The following is a 19,422-nucleotide window of genomic DNA, read 5'->3' on the forward strand; positions in this document are numbered from 1 at the left end:
TCTTTTTTTTTTCTTTTCTAAGTTACTGTTTCCAGGCATCTTAATTTCAGGTTCTGGAGAGGCTATAATATGCTACCAGCCTTATTCCACTATCCTCAGACACTGTCATGCTTAATTTTAAATCTTGGTGGGAGTGTTCCAGTAGTTGTACTTCTAGTGGCATATGGGCTCTATTTCTTTCTCACTAGTTGTACTCCTGAGGTATCTAGTTATGCTGGCTATGAATTCACATTCCTTATAGCTACTGGCTATTCTGTCCAGTGACCAGTATCAGGGAAGAGTTGAAGGTCTGTTTGGAACAATCTCTGTCGGTAGCTGTTGTCTCAGCATAAATATTGATAGTACCTCTTTTTCCCTTTCAAAAATATCTTCGTTTGTTGAGGAATAACAACTCATCCTCACAGAAAGCTAAGATTTAAGCTACATCCTCCTCAGTAAATTTAACAGGAGGAAAGATGATGACCCTTGGGGCAGAGTGTCGGAACACAGAAAACAGTGGGAGCAGGCAACTCTGCTGGTCAGAGTATGTCCTCTTCGAGCTCCTGGGTAAAGTGGCACTGATGGAGACAAGTCTCCAGAAATTGTCACCTAGGCTTTGGAGAAGGAAGTGGTGGAGGAGTTGCTCCTCAGCCCTTACTTCTTCTCCTCAACAAGCATACTGCTACCCTAATTCTACCCTTACAACACTGGGGTAATCTCTGCTGGTTTCTGTTGAGAAAGGCAGTGATGGTTCTCTAGATCAAGAGAAGGGCAAGAACAGAACTTGAAAATATTCCTTCCATCTCCCTCTCAACAGTCGTAATAGCAGTTATCATCAAGAATACACAAAATAATGCTAGCAAGGATGTGGGGGAAAGGAACACTTACACATTCACTGTAGGAAAATACACTAAGACAGCCATTGTGAAAATCAGTGTGGAAGGTCCTCAGAAAATTAACAATAGAACTACCATATGATCTAGCTATACCACTTGTTGGTATATACTCAAAGGAATTAAAGTCAGCATCCCATCGGGATACCCTCACACCATGTTTCTTGTGGCACTATTCACAATAGCCAAGATATGGAATCTGGCTAGGTGCCCATTAACAGGAAAATGGATAAAGAAAGTGTAATTTATATATATATATATATATATATTCGTTCAGCCATAAAGGAGAATGAAATCAGGTCATTTGCAGAAAGTGGATGTGTCATGGGGATCATGTTACAGGAAATAAGCCAAGCTCAGAAAAATAGTATCCCTTGCTCATCGTATCTCTCCTATGCTGGATCTGGAGGAAAAGTAAGGAGGACATGAAAGTAGAAGGGAAACTCTTAGAGAAGAGGAATGGGGAGAGGGGAGAGTAAGAGAGAGTTAGAGAATGTGGATAGGATCAAGGTATGTTATATGCATAGATGAAAATGCCACAATAAAACCCAGTATTCTGTATAAGTAATATGCACTCATAAAAAAGTACAAAAAAAGACTAATCCTGATGTCCCTTTTCTTCAGTGTGACTTTGGTGTTAAGCTCTGATGCCTTGGAATCTTCCAAAGCTTATCATTAGTGTTATTTCTAAGAATTTGTGTTTCCATTCGGCTTCTGTGGTTTGAAGCAGAGGATTCACATACTGAGGTATTTGTCATCTGAGTAGAAATCTATGATTGTCCAGGGCATTATGGGAATGTTTATGTATTTGAAATTTTGAAATACACGTATCAGTTTATATTATTGCTACTTAGTGATTTCATGATATCACATATACTGGAGGGCATCGTATCTAAAAAGCAGAAATACTTATGAAATGGTGAATGTTCATCATAATTTTATGTGTGCTTTACATATGTCTTAATTTACAGAGGTGATATTGTAGGAAGGTTAAAATACTGGAGTCAATGATTTGAGTGATGGGAAGTCTTGATTTTCTATAATATAGCCAAATATCCTTTTAAGATGAATACTGAGGAAGAGAAAAAATTATTCCAAACATACACAATTCATAATTTTTTTGGCAATGCTGGAGATTGAGCCCAGGGTCTCCCATGTGCAAACCAAGCATTCTACTACTGAGCGATAGTCTTATCCTCTACATAACATTTTAAATATTATTTTGGCCATCCTTGACATATCTGCTTGTTTCTTTCCTGCAAAAGAGTCACAAAAAACTAGCCCTTGATATTGGAGTATTTGTTGTTTTGGTGCTTTCTTTCTTTTTTCTATTTCTCTTAATTAGTTAATACCTGGATCATTCTCCCAATTTCTATACTTATAGGTGTATCTTGCACAATTTACGGAATTGATTCCAGAGTGGCCTAAATGGTAACACAAAATGGGAAAGAAGGGGGAATCATGAATGCCTTGCTTACCTTCCTTTCTTCTTTCTGTTTCCAGACAGACAGACAGACAGACACACACACACACATACACACACACACACACACACACACACAGTGCTATTCTCTGAAACTGTTCCTTTAGTTCTATCATAATTCCTTATGCTCATACTATTTGTGTCTTGAAGTCATGCAGAAAAAAATCAGACTGCCTTTCAGAATGTCTTACTTTATTTTTTGTGTACACTTTTTACTCTTCTGCAGAGTTATGAATGCTTTCACAGACTCTAGAGTATCCTCTGGCAAAGATAACAAGAGGTGAGTTGACTGACCTGAATTGCAAAAGGTATTGGGATCATAAATAACAATAACAGGTTTCTTTAGAGACTATGAAGTTCTGTAACTTTCTTTTTTAGTCTTAGTTAAAATAATAAGAACAAATCATAGAGCAGAGTTTCTTATAATTTGTTTGTGACCTTCAGTAAGTAGCAAAACTCTTATGGACTGCCAGAATCCCTGTGTGTATGACTTCCCCAGAATAGGTCAGGAGAGAGAAAATCTTATTTGGAACTAGAAGGAGGTAAGAGGACAGGGGAAAGAGGAGCTCTCAGCAGAAAAGAACAGAGGTGATGGAACTTGAGTGTATCTATCCCTCCCGCCCCAGACTTCCGCCATGAAGTGAGGCAGGTGAGGCAGGTTTGTTCTCTGTCCCTAGAATAAACATCATATTGGATGGAGCCCAGTACAGGCCTGTGGCTGCTGGATGAGGAGCAGGGGAAAGCAACCGCGATGGGTGAAAATTAGGAGGGGATAGAGGGGCTTAGGAAGCCGGACATTAGATGGGATTCAGAGGGGTGGCCTTAACAAACTGACGCTGGACTGCAAAGGGCGGTTACCTATTCACTGGGGTTTAGTAGTAAAGAGTTGCAGTTAATCCTGAGTCATTACACTTTTCACAAGGCCAATGTTTACTACAATCATAAAACGTATTTTTCCCTAGGGACTATAATGGAGTCCAAATAACTGACTTACATGCGAAGTTTTCAAAGTTCAGCCAGTTTGTAAATGGAAGGTTAATCGTAACAACTTGAGAACAATCCAGGAAGTCATTTATTGTCTTATTATGCATCTTTCAATCCTTTAGAGCTATCCCATCTAAATTCAAAACAGTATCCTTGAGTGGATTTACAGCGCAACATAAGATACGAATGAGTAGAACATGTGTATGTTACATGTACATGCATGTGTGGATACACACATACAACATAGATAAGAAATGTTTCCTTCTTCTTACCCTCTCCAATCACACAAATTGTTCTGTTTTTAAAGTACTAAAGCTTGCTTTGTATTAGGAAGTGTTTGCAGTAGTTCCTGGAATAAAATCAGTGTTTCAGCCCAGGAGATGGCTTGCATTTGGAGGAAGAGCTGACTTCACTACTTCTCTCTGGCTTCTCATAGTCACTCGCCACCCAGCAAATCACTAAACCTCTCTAAACTCTAGACTATTCGAGTAACGCTATCTACAAACCTACTTGCTATATGTTGTATAATACAAATTAATAATAAAGATAAAAGTACTACATGTGGGCATGGTGGCACATGCAGGAAGATCACTGTGAGGTCGGGGCCAGCCTGGGATACATAGTGAGTTTAAGGCCAGCCTGAACTACACAGTGAGACCCTGTCTCAAAAAAAAGTATTAAATGTGAAAATGATTTGAAAACTCTAAATCTCTATGTATAGGTTTTCTGCTAAAACCCAAAATTCATACAATAAAAGTTAATTACAGAACAATAGAAACTCATAATTTTTTGGAGGGGTTCCGGGAATCAAACTCAGGACCTTGCCCTTGCCAGGCAGGTGCTGTGCTGCTGCCCTGTGTCCCCAGCCCATAATTTTCAAAGTACATGTGTTCATATAAATTTACGGTGTTTATGTATGCCCTGGATTGAGAAGTTCCTTATTTGACATATCAGTCTTTTCTTTATCTTTATATACAGGTAATTTTCCCCAATTGTCTTGCTTTTCTTTATATAGCACTTAATAAGTTTCATGTAGCCAAATATATGAATACTTTTCTTTCTAAATAATGCCTTTTGTGCTACAGTTTGGAAGTTTTCCCCAGTCTCAGAGAATACATTCATCTAAATTTTATATCTTACATTTTCAATTCATTTTTATATTTAAATGAAGCATAGCACATGCTATTGCTATTGATCTCTACTAATATTACTTTAACCAATTTTCCTTTATATACACTTCACAAAATGCTGGCTTAATGATACCTTTGTTGTGACCCAAGGGTGCCACAAGAACAGATGCTGGTATGTTCATTTGGGATATGTGTTGGAAAAAGCATTTTCTGTGAAATGTATCTATTTATAACTTGCATATTTGAGGATTCTTAGGCATATGTGATGTCTGAATGTTCATTCAAATACAAATTTCCAATAATGAAAACTCAAAAAGCCAGATAAAGGCAATGTTGAAGAAATAAAAGTTTCCAAAACATTTCAGTTATCACCAGGAAGACCTAAAAAAATGTCTAAAGCCTACTTTTTTTGACACAGGGTCTTACTACGTGGTTGAGGCTGGCCTTGAATTCACTATGGACCCCAGGCTGGCATCAAATTTATGGCAATCCTCCTGCCTCAGCCTCTTGAGTGAGGGATTATAGGCATGTGCCACTATACCCAGCTAAAGCCTAGTTTTGAGGTACCTTTGAAATGTAAGGTGAGTCAGTCAGTAAAAAGTAAATTATGAGATTAAAATATCTGTGTGCTCCAAAATTTCAGCACTCATTTTCTTAATGATCATCAAAAGTGTTCATAAGACTAAGACTAATGTATACTTTTAAAATACTATAAAATCTTTTTTATAAGATTATAGCAAATAGTTACATGCCTTTTTTGGAGACGAGATAGGAGACATGAATACCACGTTCAGATCAATTAACTCCTTTTAAAATGTGACAATGTTTCATGGTTTGTCTGTTTTCTCCATTGAGATTGTGAGGCAGTAGAGGACTAGATGTAAGCTAGTGGCTTGATGGCATAAATCCGTTTCCCAGAGCTATAGTCTGATGGGCATTGTATGTTGGGGATCTGCTGCACAGCTTTGCCTATCACATTTCCAGGGAGACTGACTCATATTAACTGGGTTTTCAACATCAGTTGACACATTTATATTCCAGTTTATTAATTTTAATCTCATACACAGTTGCAAGGGGGAAGAATATTCATAGTTTCTGGCAAGCGATTCTCTTCCTAGAATATATATCTGCTCAGAAAACCCATCAAGTTTGTTACTGAGGATACTGAACATAAAGTCAGTTGAGTGATCTTTAAGACAGTCTGTTCTCCTCCTGTGTTTTTCTGCTCAAGTGGTCCAAGAAACCCCTGTCAGCCTGGCCAGGTCTCATTCTGGCCTGCAGGAACTCAAGGCATGTGCCTGTAATCCCAGCCCTCAGGAGGCTGAGGCAGGAGGATCATCATGAGTTTGAGGCCAGCCTGGGCTGCATAGCAAACCCCTAGAGAGAAAGAGGCAGGGGGAGAAAGAAAGAGAGAGAGAGAGAAAAGGAGAGAGAGCTCTTTTTTTACTTTATACTTGCTCTACCCCTTTGATAATATTAGAAACTGCATGATACTGTTAGATCACAGGTGATTATTCCTAACTCATTGCTGAGACCAGGAAATCTAGTCCCTTAGGAAGATCTGAGCAACACCTGGTCCCACTCACCATTCATTTACAGAACATTTGTAATGAGACTGACTGGGCCTTCTCATTTTGAGGGGTTCCCCTAGTCTGTTTTACTCTTCTGACATGAAGACTGAGGGTGCAGCACAAGCATGAGTTTTTTTTTCCTACCAGTGGTGATCACAGCACTTTGTTAATGACATTTCTTGAAGTCTATATTTCTGTAGTTTAAGGTAAAGTGTGAAGCATGTTGTTCTAGTTGATATATGAGTCCCCAAGTTCCCAGATTCTCTTGATGAGAATGTTTGTATAATATATAATATACATTTGTGATATGTATAATTAGATATGTATTTTTCATTGTATTTTAATTTACAGGTGAGTAAATTAAGTTATAGAGAGATTAAATTATTCAAGCCAGTGGTTGGGGGGGTAAGAAGCCAGAATTTTGTATAACAGCCAAATTCTTTTTAAAAATGAATTTGCAGAAAAGGAAAAAATATTCCATTAATGCAACTACATTAATAGTCACTTTAATATGAATGATATAACATACCAATTAGAGTTGATAACAAAGCAAGATTTCCAAGAAAATTAGGAATACAGGGTGACTAATGAAAAACTAGGTGCTTTCTTATTAATATCAGAAATAAGGCAAAGATGCCACTCTAGTATCTTTCAATATTGCACTGAAACTGCTAGCTTATGAAATAAGGACAATGTAAATAAAAGTATTACAGTTGGACAGGAGCAAATAAAAATTTCTGCTCAGTGCTAAATAATATAATTATTTAGAAAATCCCAAATAATTGATAAAAATGCTCTTCAGGAATGGATCATTATAACAAGGTTTCTGAGTACAAAGTAAATATATAAAATACCCAATTGCTTGCCTGTGTACTGAAATCACTAAGTGGAATTTGGAATTAAAAGCAGAATGCGGGCTGGGGATTTAGCTCAGCGGCAAAGCGCCTGCCTGGCAAGTGCAAGGTCGTGAGTTCGGTTCTCGGTACCGGAGAAAAACCAAAAAAAATAAAATAAAATAAAAGCAGAATGCCATACGTTAGCAGAAAAAAATGGAGAAAAAAAAGAAAAGAAAGAAATGGTACAAACTGAACAAAATGCATACAAGATCTATGTAAAGAAAAGTACAAAATTGATAAAAAAAAAAAAAAACAAGGAAGATCTAAATAGATGAAAAGATATGTTTCATGTTCACTGGATTGGAAGACTCCATACTGTTAAGATGTCAGTTCTCATGATTTATAGATTCAATGAAACCCCAAGATATTTTCTAGATATCAATGGACTGATTCTAAAATTTATATAGAAAGTCAGAAGACCCAGAATAGCTACCATAACATTTAAGAAGAACAAAATCAGAAGACTGGCACTATTGGACTTCAAGTCTTACTGAAATATGGGGTAACCAATACAATGTGATATTGGCAAAAGAATAGAAAAATATACCAAGAATTTTGTTGTAGTCAGGATTTACAAGGGGAACAATACAGGACACAAAATTCATAGGGTTATTTTATGATAGTCATCCAAAGAGTCATGCATAAAGAGAATACAGGAAATCTGTCCACACACTAAAGCCCAAAGAATCCCATGGCCATGTCCTGGATCCCATGGCAGTGTCCTACATGAGTCCAGCTGAAGACCTAGAGCCCATGACAATGACCCCCACAAGTCCACCTGGAGGCCAAGAGCCCATAACAATGTCTCATGCAGTGCTGTTTCATAGATCTGCCCTGGGAAGGCCCCAAGGTCAGTGGTGGAAGCTAAAAAGTCTGTGCCAGTGGGATAAAGGATCTGTGCTGGCAGGCTGAGGGATCTGCACTGGAGCCAGGAAGCAATGCTCAAAGTAAGGACCAGAGCTCCCCTGAAAGTTACTGCAGCCATCCTCAGTGACAGTGAGGTCCCGAGCTCCTCCCACATAAGAACCGTCAAGTCTATATCAGGAAAGCCAGCATGACAAGCTCTCCAGGAGATTGAACAGTGCACCATCTTCCCCTCTGGAGCCAGAAGCGATACTCTAAGCAAAGACCAGAACTCCCCTAAAGTGACCCATAAACATTCTCAGCAACAACAAGGTCCTGAGCTTTTCGACAATGAGAACAGCTGCATTCATATCAGGAAAGCCAGCATGACAAGGTCCTCCAGGAGAACCACAGCTCCCTGACAGTTTTTCTTCTGCAGTTCTGCCTCTTGTGCTGCAGGTAACAATCCTCAGGTGGGCCTCCTACATCCAGCACCATGCTGGTTCAGTTCAGCTGGGTGTTACAAGTTGATCACCAGTTGTCAATTCACCACACCAAGTAACAGAATAGAGATCTGAGAAATAGGCCTGTAGAATATAGACATTATTCTTTGACAAAGGAGGGAAGGAAATCCATAGGAAAGGACAGACTTTTCAGCAAATGGTACTAGAACAACGAGACAGACACATAAAAAAGTACAGCAGGAATGTAAGACTTTAATAAGAATATAAACTGTGTGCAAAAAATGTACATAAGAATTGTCTTTAGTTCTTGTTTAATTTTTCTATAAATTTAAATTTGCTCTAAAATATAAAGTCTATTTATAAAAGATGTACAAGAAAAACAATCATTCTGATCATGTGCTCCACTTTCAATTCAGAAAATCTTGTAAACAAAATTTACCTATCTATGTACTTTTTTCTAACTTATCAAGTGATGACTAGTGAATATCCCTTGCCACTGAAACTCCTTGTTCTAGCATTTTCTTTCCCTACTTTGCATCCTTTCATCAAATGTTATCGGGATGCACCTTCTTATCCCTACAATCTCATATCTCACATTTTAAATTTGATTATAAACATATGAAGTAAGGAAGGATGTTTAATCATAAACACACACATGCAAGTGCGCACTCACACTTACTGCAGAGATTGGCTTATCGGTCTGACTGCACTAACCTAAAGCTAGTACTTCAGCTGCTATCATGTGTCTTCAGGATTTGTTCTATATGGCTTACTTTTGTGCCCTGAAATTCCTGTAGGGAGAAGCATAATTTCTTCTACACTGATTTTATTTTTTGCATATTTTTTGTTTGTTCACAGAGATAAAAATGCCTTGACAACCTTTCCAGTATCTTCCAGGCAGAATATTAACAATAGGTGAGTTGGTTTTCTGTCACCTGGCTGGTTAACCATTTTGGAGTGGTCATAACAGTACACAATATGCCTGAGAGCCTGACACTATCTGTATGTAACCTTTTGTTCTGGAACTATATATATAAAGCATTGACCAGGTCAAAAGACACTTGCTCATTGTCTGCTTGTGAACTGTACGGACTAGAAACCAAAACCTATAAAATGTCACAATGCCTGAGAGGAGAGTATCCAATTTAGGAGCAAAGAGAGGTGGTAGCCGAGGGCAGCAGAGGAGCCCTTGGCACAAAAGACAAGAGCTGACATTCTCAGAATCAGTTCTTCACGCTCCGGAACTCTACTACCATGTAAAGCTGGTTTCCCGAACCTAAACGGACCATCACAAGGGATTCAGCTCCCACTTAGCATGCAGTAACTTGGCATATCTGAGAAAGATGACCATGATGGATGAAAGAGAAAAGGGAACGAAGGGACTTGGCAAGCAGGACGTTTGGTGGAATTAGAAGGTTGGGTTCCTGTAAACTCAGATTGGCCTTAAAATAAATTCCACCACAAAGGGCCCTGAGACATTGGTTATCTTTAGTAGTAAAGAAATGTTCTTAAATCTTGATCCATTAAGATGTCTTTTGCAAGCCTTAGGTTTATATTTCCATCAGGTACAGCCTCATTTCTAGGGAAAACTGCAAATACTTATTTTTTCAAATAATGAAATTACACGTGAATTTTTTTGGGTTCACCCAATTTATAAGTTATAGGAAAATTATATTTAATTTGAATGAAAAAGGAAGTCTATAAATTCACATGGTGTTTGATTATGTATAATTTAATCCTTTATCTTAGACCCAAATGAACTGCCACCAGTAACCTATGAGGGAGTCCTCAATCAAAGGTCAAGTATACACACATATACTTTATATATAAAGATACACAGATACTAAATATAAAGTTTCTTTGGAAATTATTTCTAAAGAATTGGCAGTGTCAGCTTAGTTTCTGTGTGAAGCATTCCCCACTTTTATGGATCTAGCTGGGTCACTGACAAGTCAGAAGAAACAGACTATTTCCTATTTAAGTGTCTAGTAGCCAAAACCCTAAGAAAATTATCAGATTTCTTGTGTATGGCACTTAACTAGGAAAGGTTATTAGTGTGCTAAGGCTACAAAGTATCTGACACAAAGTAACTTAAACGTTAGCAATTTATCTCACAGCTAGAGGTCTCATATCATAAACCTAAATTGGTGCTTGCAGGGTTGGCTGTTTTTGAGGGTTGTAAATAAGAATCTGTTCTTACTGCTTTCTGGGGATCTTTGGCATTCCTTAGTATGTACAGTCATCACACAGGTCTCTGCCTTAATTTGCACACAGTGATTTTCCAGTGTGTGTGTCTGATTCCACATTTTACCTCTTTAGAAGAATACCTGTCACATTACATTAAGAGGCTGAATCCACACCAGTTTGACCTTGTCTTAATTGCTTATGTGAGTGCATCTCTGTCACTAAATAGCATCACATTCTCAGTGACAGGTACTAGGACATCAACAATTGAATTTTAAGTCTGATAACAAGTGAGGGGAATCCTATAAAAGAGGAGATAAAATTTGAACATGGATCAAGCTGAGCTTTAAGTAGAAAAGATGAAACACAAAGACCCTTAAAATGTCTCTCATGCCAAAAAATTCTGTTATTGATCAGCTTTCCTATTGCTGGGTCCCAATACCCAGCACCTACAATTTAAAGGAGGGGAGGTTTTAATTCTTTTGAGAGGTTTGATTTAGCTCACGGTTTGAAGGGATTCAGTCCATGGTCAGCTAGCTCAAAGGCAGGAATACTTTGGTGGAAGGGCATGGTAGATGAAATCTGCTTAGTTCATGGTGGCTGGGGAGCAAAGCAGGAAGGCGGTGCCAGAGAAGAAGGGATAAGGACCAGATACAGGGACATGGACCAGGTCATGCTTCCAAGACCTACCCAGACACACCCAGAAGTGTGCTTTACCAATCCCAAGCCAATTAAATTGACACAGTTAGACTTAACTGTCTCACTCAGCTACCATATAATGCTGATGTCCCAAACCCAAACTCACCATCATTTTGGAGGGACCCATTAACTGAAGGTTGCAGCTCATTAATGCTTTTTTCTGTGGATAACAGAAACATATGGTGAGTGAAAGGAAGCAGGTGACGGAGGGACCAGAGAATCAGGAATTTAGATGGAGCAAGAATGACCTTTACCTATACACTGAAGTTGATTTTGAAATAAATGCCACCATAAATGACTGTTACACATTGCGACAAAGATAATAATGTAGATTTTTTGTTAAATCTGAGAGTATTACTACTTTCACAGGTCTGTTACATTTATGAGCAGCCTTATCCCTAGTAATAATTGCCACACTAAGTTCAAATAGTAGCGAAATGCAACTGGATATTTAAAAATTGTCCAGTTCATGCCCAGAATAACTATAGGTACTTGATCTAAAAAAGTAAGTGAAAAATCACATATTGTGTCTGACAGTATATTTTTATAATTCCTTAGCTTACAGCGAAGTAAAGTGATACCCGTAATCTATGTGGAACCCATCAATGAAACGTGAGTTAAAAATAAACATATATATATATATTTTTTTCTATCAAGATCAACACATACATCAGCGAAAGAAAAAATAAAGAACACAAAGAAAATAGAAGAAGAATTTTGCAATTGTAAAAATTATCCTCTTGGAAAAAAAGTCTTTGACACTGTATTTAAATCTTCGCCCTGAACAAGCTGCTTCTTCCTGTCAGTAGATTTGTCACCCTCAGTAGCAGCCAATCTCCTAGGATACTACCAGGTTTCCTATATGAGACCCTACCACAGGGGGCCAAAGTATCGAATCCTACTTGGGGAAAGAGAAAGAAGTAGCAGGCAGGAAACAGTGGAGGCTTCAGCAGAAGAGGTCAGAGTAATGCAACATAGATATGTGCTCCTCATCCTCCAGACCTCTGCCACTGTACTAGTCACTTTCTCCTTGCTGGGACAAAATATCTGCCACCCAAAACTTAGAGGAGAGGTTTACTTTTGGTTCATGGTTTTAGTAGGTATGACATGATTAGCTAAGCAGAAACAGCATGGTGGGAGGGTATGGCAGAAGAAAGCTGCCCATCCCATGGCAACCAGGAAGCACAGAGACAAGGGAGAAGTTGAGAGCTATATAACACATCCTTCCGAGTCCAGTGACCCACCTCTTCTGACAGGTTCTACCTCCTAACAGCACATTCAGGTAGGAATTCATCAGCGGATAGCCCCCCACAACCCAGTCACCTTCCAAATGCCACAGCTCAGAATACATAAGACTTTTGGGGAACATTTTAGATCTAAACCATAACAACCACCATGAGAGGCTGGTGCCTTCAGTACAAACACAGTACCACCTTGGGTGGAGTCCCTGCCTCATAGATGTAGCTACTTCATCCTGTTTCATGGGCAAGAAAGACAGTCATGATGAATTAGAGTATTAGAAGGTGAAAGACAGACTTAAGAATGATTAGATTTAGTAAGAGGATGTATATCTATAAATTACAGTTGAATTTGAGATAAATGCTACCAAAAAGGCTAGTATACATTGAGATTGAGGTACGATTGCCTTAAATCTCCATGTATTACCTTTTTCAGAAGCCTAAAATGTTCATTACAACATGAAGCCTTACTTCTAATAAAAATGCCACCTTCAAAAGAGTGATGTACATATGAATATTGAAAGATCAACCAGAGCACAACTCGTAGAATAAATGTTACTCGTAGAATAAAACAAGTTATACTTACACATGTTACCCAACTACATACTTTCTGGTACTTTAGGTCATACTAGGATGAACAAACATCAGATACTGATGATGGAGCTATCAGTGAAACGTGAGCTATAAACTAAGAACCAAGAAATACATGGAGGTAGGACCTGTTATTACACATATGTACAATTATATACAAGTTTCTATGTAAAACTACATACTTCTATCAACACAAACATATAAATACATGTAACTACTCACACTCTCTGTGCACAAAAAAATAACACCATGAAGGAGGCACCACAAAGATAGCACATGAGGAGGCTGAGATGTGAGGAGTGCAAGTTCAAAGCCAGCTGAGCAACTTAGTGAGACCCTGTTTCAAAAGGAGGGTGGGCAGTTATTAACAGTATTCTCATCACTAAAACACTGCCTGGCCTATGTGAGGCCCTGGGTCCTATCCAGGATACACAAACAAATAAAAGCAATCAATCAAAAATTATAAAACATGAAAATATGTCTTCAGGTATTGGTATTACTTACCCTTGATGCGGCATCTAACTTGGTCACTATGTGCCTGTAGGTAACTTTCTTTTAAAAGGTCAAATTGGGTAAGAGTGGAACAGATTGTGAGATTCTTTTTTCAGTTAGTATGTTTGTTGCTGTTAGTAGTGGCAAATTACTTAGAAAACTATCGGATTTCTTCTATAAGACTCCTTATATAAGTAAAATATAAGAGGAGGCCTCTAAGAGGAGGTCAAAGAGCAAGAAAATCTTATCTTGGGAACAGTAGATCCTTCAGCAGAAATGAATTGATTTATTCAGCCAATATGTGCTGCATAAATTCTGCATCCTTGAGATGCACTCACCAAACAAGGCTGGTACCCCATCCCAAATGCAAGCATCGCTTTTGAGAGAACCACCCACGCAGGCCTCTCATATTAACCCCATTTGAGAGCAGAGCCGACACATGTGATAAGTGGTGCTAAGGAGGTGATGGGATGGACTTGAGAATCGGAATTTAATGGGGCGAGAATGACCCTTACTTACACACTGAAGTTGGATTTGAAATGAATGTCACCATAAATAACTGTCACACACTGGACTAAGGCAATAGTATAGAGCTTTTAAATTTGAAAGCACTGCTACTTTCACATGCCTTAAGATATTTATCATCAGTCCTGTAAAGCTTCATTCCTAATAAGTAATGCCACATCAAGTTCAAATAGTTGTGCTATGTACATGAATATTTAAAGATTGAATAGTTCATGTCTAGGTAGCTATAGATATATGAGCCTAAAATATAAGTAAAATCATGTATTGTTTCTGACAGTATGCTTTTATAATCTTTTAGCTTACACCAGGATGATGTGACATCAGTATCTTATGTGGAACCCATCAATGAACTGTGAGTTTAAAAGAAATACAAGAGACATATACATAGAAATATGTATGCATAATTACCTACATGTATGTTTTTGTCAAGCCACACACTACACATATACACAAATGCACAGGGAAATCTGAAACAGGAAAGGAAGGAACAAAAGACACTGAGATTTGTAAAATTCATTCTGAGAAGTCCCTTGGCCACATAGCGCATCTTTGGCTCTTTAGATCTAAATGTTCTCACTCAGAGATTTTTTTTTTTGCTGCCTTTTAAAAATCAAATTCAACACAAAAGGACCAAGTCGTCAGCAAGATGCTTTTTCTAGTCAGCGTGTTTGTTACTTTTAGTAATGGCCTATCCATAGGAAGCCATTCAGTCCTACTCATGAGTCTCTAGTGGAGTAGGTCCAAAGAAAGAATTCTATTCAGAGCAAAGAGGAGGAAGCAGTGGATAGGGATCTTTTTGAGCCTAAAAGATCAGAGATAGTGGAAACTGGATATGTTCATCACGACCACATGGTATGCTTTGTATCTAGATGTCCCCAAAGAGCCTCAAGCACTCACAGGGCTTCTGGAAGATGACTGGATTATGGGGACTTATAGCTAACTTGCTGCTGGGAGATTGGGTCTGGCCAGAAGAGGTGGGTCACTGTGGGCATGGCCTTGAAGGGTCTCCCTTCCCAGCTCCTCCTTCTACTCTCTCCTTCCTGCATGCCATGTGGTGAGCAGCTTACCTCCGCCATGCCACACTGCAGCCAGGAGACTATGGACTGAAACCTCTACAACTGTGAGCCAAAGTAAACCTTTTCTCCTTTAATTTTTTGATATCTGATATTAGATATCTATCTGATCCCAGTGACTCGGAAAATAAATAAGACACCAGAACCCTACAACCTCATGAGAATGGTGCCCGAACCCAAACCTACCTCAAAATTGTTCAGAGTCCCTGCCTCAGGCTTACAGGTTCTTGATCTTCTGAAAGAGCAAGAAAGACATCCATGATAGTGAAAGTAAGTAGACGAAGGAAATTAGATGGGGTGAAAGGGGTTTGTACCTAGAAACTGAGTTGATTTAAAAAAAACAAACCATCAAAAGCTGACCAAATATGTTCGTCAAAAACACATATAAAGCTCATTCTTGTGGAAAAGTGACATATAAGTTTTAGAATAAGTGATTTACATGTGAATATAATTCCACCAATTAATAATCTTCAGAATAATTTTAAACAGGATGTAAAGTCTAGAAGTCATATGATGTGTGACCATATGTATCTTTAAATCTTATAGAACTGACCCATATGAATTTATATCAGTATGTACTGATGGAGCTACCCATGAAATGTGAGATACAAATATGCTAAAAGCACTATATGCATAGACACAGATGCATAGATATAAAAATATGGTAATTCTATATAGCTAAATATACAGCATACCTGATAAATACACAGAGAAAGATGAAAGTTGAAATTTGGAAACATCATTTGTAGAATGTAGAATGCCATTGTCACTGTTCCTAAGTGGTGTCATGGTAGCGTACGTAGGTATCCTTCTTCTACCTTTGGGGATTGATTTGGATAAAAGAAGAACACATCATAAGGGGAATACGGTCGGTGTGTTTTTAAAAGTATGTTTTCATTTTTATTATATTCACAATGGGGCCATAATGTGTATGTCTCGTTACCAGGTGGCTTGAACCACTGGTCCCACTGGGCAGCTTTTTATTAATTTTACTAATTAAAAGACCAGTAAAAGTGATTAGATCCATTTGTACCACCAGTGGTACAAATGATGGGACAGTCATGCATGTTCCACTGGTGGTTCAAGCTGGCAGGAATGTGTTAAGGGACATACTAAGGGTACACAGTTATGGGGGACAGTGAGACATTTCAATACATGTATAATGATTAGATCAGCATAACTGGCATTTCTATTACTTCAGACATACATCATTCAAAATTCTCTCTAGTAGTTTTGAAATATTCAATTAATTTTTGTCAATCATTGTTACCTTAGTGTGTTATAGAACATTAGGAGTCATCCTGCTTATCCAACCTTTGTACCCAATAACCATCCCCTCTCCACACCTCTCCCCCCAGCCCTCCCAGGCTGTAGTAACCAGTATCTTTATTTCTTTGAAATTAACTTTTAGCTCCACATGTGGTATTTACCTTTCTGCACCTAACCTATTTTACTTAGTATAATGTCCCCCAGGCTCACATATGTTGTCGCTAATGACAGAATTTCATTCTTTTTGATGGTTAGAAATATCCCATTATTTATATATACCATATTTTCTTTATCCATTCGTTTATCAATGTGCACATAGGTTGATTTCACATCTTGGCTATTGTGAATAGTGCTGCAATGAACATGCAACTACAAATTTGTCTTCAATATGCCAATTTCAGTTCCTTTGGATATGTACCCAGTAGTGAAACTGAGAGGTCAAATGGTATTCCTAGTTCTAGTTTTTGAGCAATCTTCACTCTGTTTTCCATTATGGCCACACTTATTTACAGTGCCATCAACACTGTATGAGAGTTCTCCTTTCTTCCCATTCCTTTTTATTTGTTTTGTTTTGTTTTGTTTTGTTTTGTTGTTTCTTTTGTCTTTTTGAGACAGGGTTTTGCTATGCAGTTCAGGCTGATCTTGAACTCATTTTGCAGCCCAGGCTGGCCTCAAACTTGTAATGATTCTCCTGCCTCAGCCTCCCGAGTGCTGGGCTTTCTCTCCATTCTTGCCAGGATTTTTTTCTTATTTATCTTTTTGTTGAGTCATTCTAACTGGAGTGAGATGATATTCCATTGTGGTTTGGGCTTGCATTTCCCATGATTGGTGATGTTGGGCAGTTTTTCATATTCTTCTTGAGTATCCATACATCTTCCTTTGGGAAATATCTGTTCAGGTAATTCTCTCATTTTTAATGAATTGTTATTGCAGTTGAGTTTCTTCAGTTCCTTATAAATTCTAGAAATTAATCCCTTGTTGGAGGAATCATTTGCAAATATTTTTTCTCATTTTGTAGACTGTTTCTTCACAGTGTTGACTGTTTCTTTGTTGTACAGAAGCTTTTTAATGTGATATAATCCCATTTGTCAATTTTTGTTTTTGTTGTTTATGATTCTTGGTTCATATAAAAAATATTTGTGCAGACAATCTCCTGAAGCATTTCCCCTATATTTGATTCTAGTAGCTTCTAATTTTGCATCTTACATTCAAGTTTTGATGCGTATTGCATTGATTTTTTTATGATATATAATGAGAGATATAGCTGTAGTTTTTTATGTTTTTTTTTTTTTTTTTTTGCATATGGATAGCCAGTTATCCAAGCATCACTTACTGAAGAAGGTTTCATTTGTTTAATGTGTGGTCTTGTTAACTTTGTCAAAAGTCTCTAAATCCCAAAAAGTGTGGATTTAATTCTGAATTTTCTTTTCTGTTATACTGGTCTCTATTTTTTTTTTTTTTTGTAGCTTTTGTGAATGGCACTGCTTTTTTATTTCTTCCTCAGCAATTTTGTTATTGATGTATGAAAATCATCTAATTTTGTATATTGAGTTTATTTATAGGTTATTACAGTTTTTGATGGAGTCTTTGGTTTTTCTGTACATAGAATCATGTCATCTGTAAACAGAGATAATTTGATTTTCTTTCCTATTTGGATGCCTTTTGGTTTTTTTAATTCCTGTGGCTAAGACTTCCAATCTGTATTGAATCAGAGTGGTGAAGGTAAACATTCTTGTCTTGTTCTTGATCTTAGAGGGAAAAAAAATTAGCTTTTCTGATTTGGTGTGATTAGGCTGTGGGTTTTTCATATATGAGGCATGATCATGAAATACTGTGAATTTTGAAATTTTAAAACATTTATTACAGTAACAGATACATTACCATTAATCCCACTCAGAATATTCTTTCTTGCTTCAAACACATGTACCCCATTAATATTATTACTTTCTGAAGCAGCTCTGGAACTTTTCCTTTTAGAGTGTCAAGTTGTGCTGTCATGGCTGCCGTGATGCCTGAATTGATTAAAAACACCTCCATAGTCATTTTGATTTTGTGGAAGAGCCAGAATTTGCACAGAGTCAGAGACAGTGAGTAAGGTGGATGAGGACACACCATAATGTTTTTATCTGACAGAAATTTCTATAAGTGGTCACTCAGTGAAGATGATCATAAAATACAGTGAATGTCTAAATTTAAAAATTTATTACAGTAAAAGACACATTGGTATTAATCCCTCTCAAAATACTCTCCCTTGCTTCAAACATACTTATCCTAACATTTGCGGCAATGTGCCTTTTAAGTATTTTTAAAATTTAAACATTCACTGTCTTGGGGCTGGGGATTTAGCTCAGTGGCAAAGTGCCTGCCTGGCAAGCGCAAGTTCGTGAGTTCGGTTCCCGGTACCGGAGAAAAACCAAAAAAAAAAAAACAAACAAACAAACATTCACTATCTTGTATAACCTTTGTGTTGATTTAAGTTCACTCTGTATCTAATTTTTTGAGTTTATTTTTATCATAAAGTGATGTCGAATTGTTAAATTTTCTTTAATGCTTTTTCCTGCATCTATTGAGATGATCTAATTGTATCCTTCATTATTTTATGTGATATACTACATTTATTAATTTGTGTATGTTGAACCAGCTTTACCTCCCTGAGATAAATCCAACCTAATCATGTTATAAAATCTTGTTATGTGCTCTTGTATTTGATTTGCCAACCCTTTGTTGAAAATTTTTGTATCTAGGTTCATCAAGGATACTTTTTATAGTTTTGTTTTTCCTTGTCTGGCTTGGTATCAAGATGATGCTGGCCTCATAGAGTGAATTTGGAAGGGTCCCCTGCCTTTTGATTCTTTAAAATAGTTTGAGAAAATGTGGTGCTATTTCTTTGATTGTGTGCTAAAATTAAGCAGTTAAACTGAAATGGTTTTTGGTTATTGGTCAGGAGACTTTCTATCACTGATTCAGTCTTATTACTTGTTATTGATCTATTCAGGACTTCTGTGTCCTCATGGTGCCTAAGTTATATGCGTCCAAAATGTATTCATTTATTCTAGGCATTGCAATTTGTTGTTGTGTGATTATTCTTAATAGTTGCTAATGATCCTT

The 19,422-nt window shown here is 37.5% G+C and overlaps 1 protein-coding gene across 1 annotated transcript in view; it reads left to right on the forward strand.

Moving 5' to 3' along the window:
- Positions 1 to 458: 458 nt before the first annotated feature.
- Positions 459 to 19,422, forward strand: part of LOC106148859 — a 48,397-nt gene continuing 29,433 nt past the window's right edge. The window contains exons 1-5 of the mRNA XM_013515727.1: positions 459 to 691; positions 2,582 to 2,635; positions 9,102 to 9,158; positions 11,685 to 11,738; positions 14,271 to 14,324. Coding sequence (XP_013371181.1) covers positions 459 to 691; positions 2,582 to 2,635; positions 9,102 to 9,158; positions 11,685 to 11,738; positions 14,271 to 14,324 — 452 coding nt within the window. The remainder of the gene's footprint in view (positions 692 to 2,581; positions 2,636 to 9,101; positions 9,159 to 11,684; positions 11,739 to 14,270; positions 14,325 to 19,422) is intronic.

This window comes from Chinchilla lanigera, unplaced genomic scaffold, assembly GCF_000276665.1.
Source record: "Chinchilla lanigera isolate Chin_1 unplaced genomic scaffold, ChiLan1.0 scaffold00030, whole genome shotgun sequence".
NCBI lineage: Eukaryota > Metazoa > Chordata > Mammalia > Rodentia > Chinchillidae > Chinchilla > Chinchilla lanigera.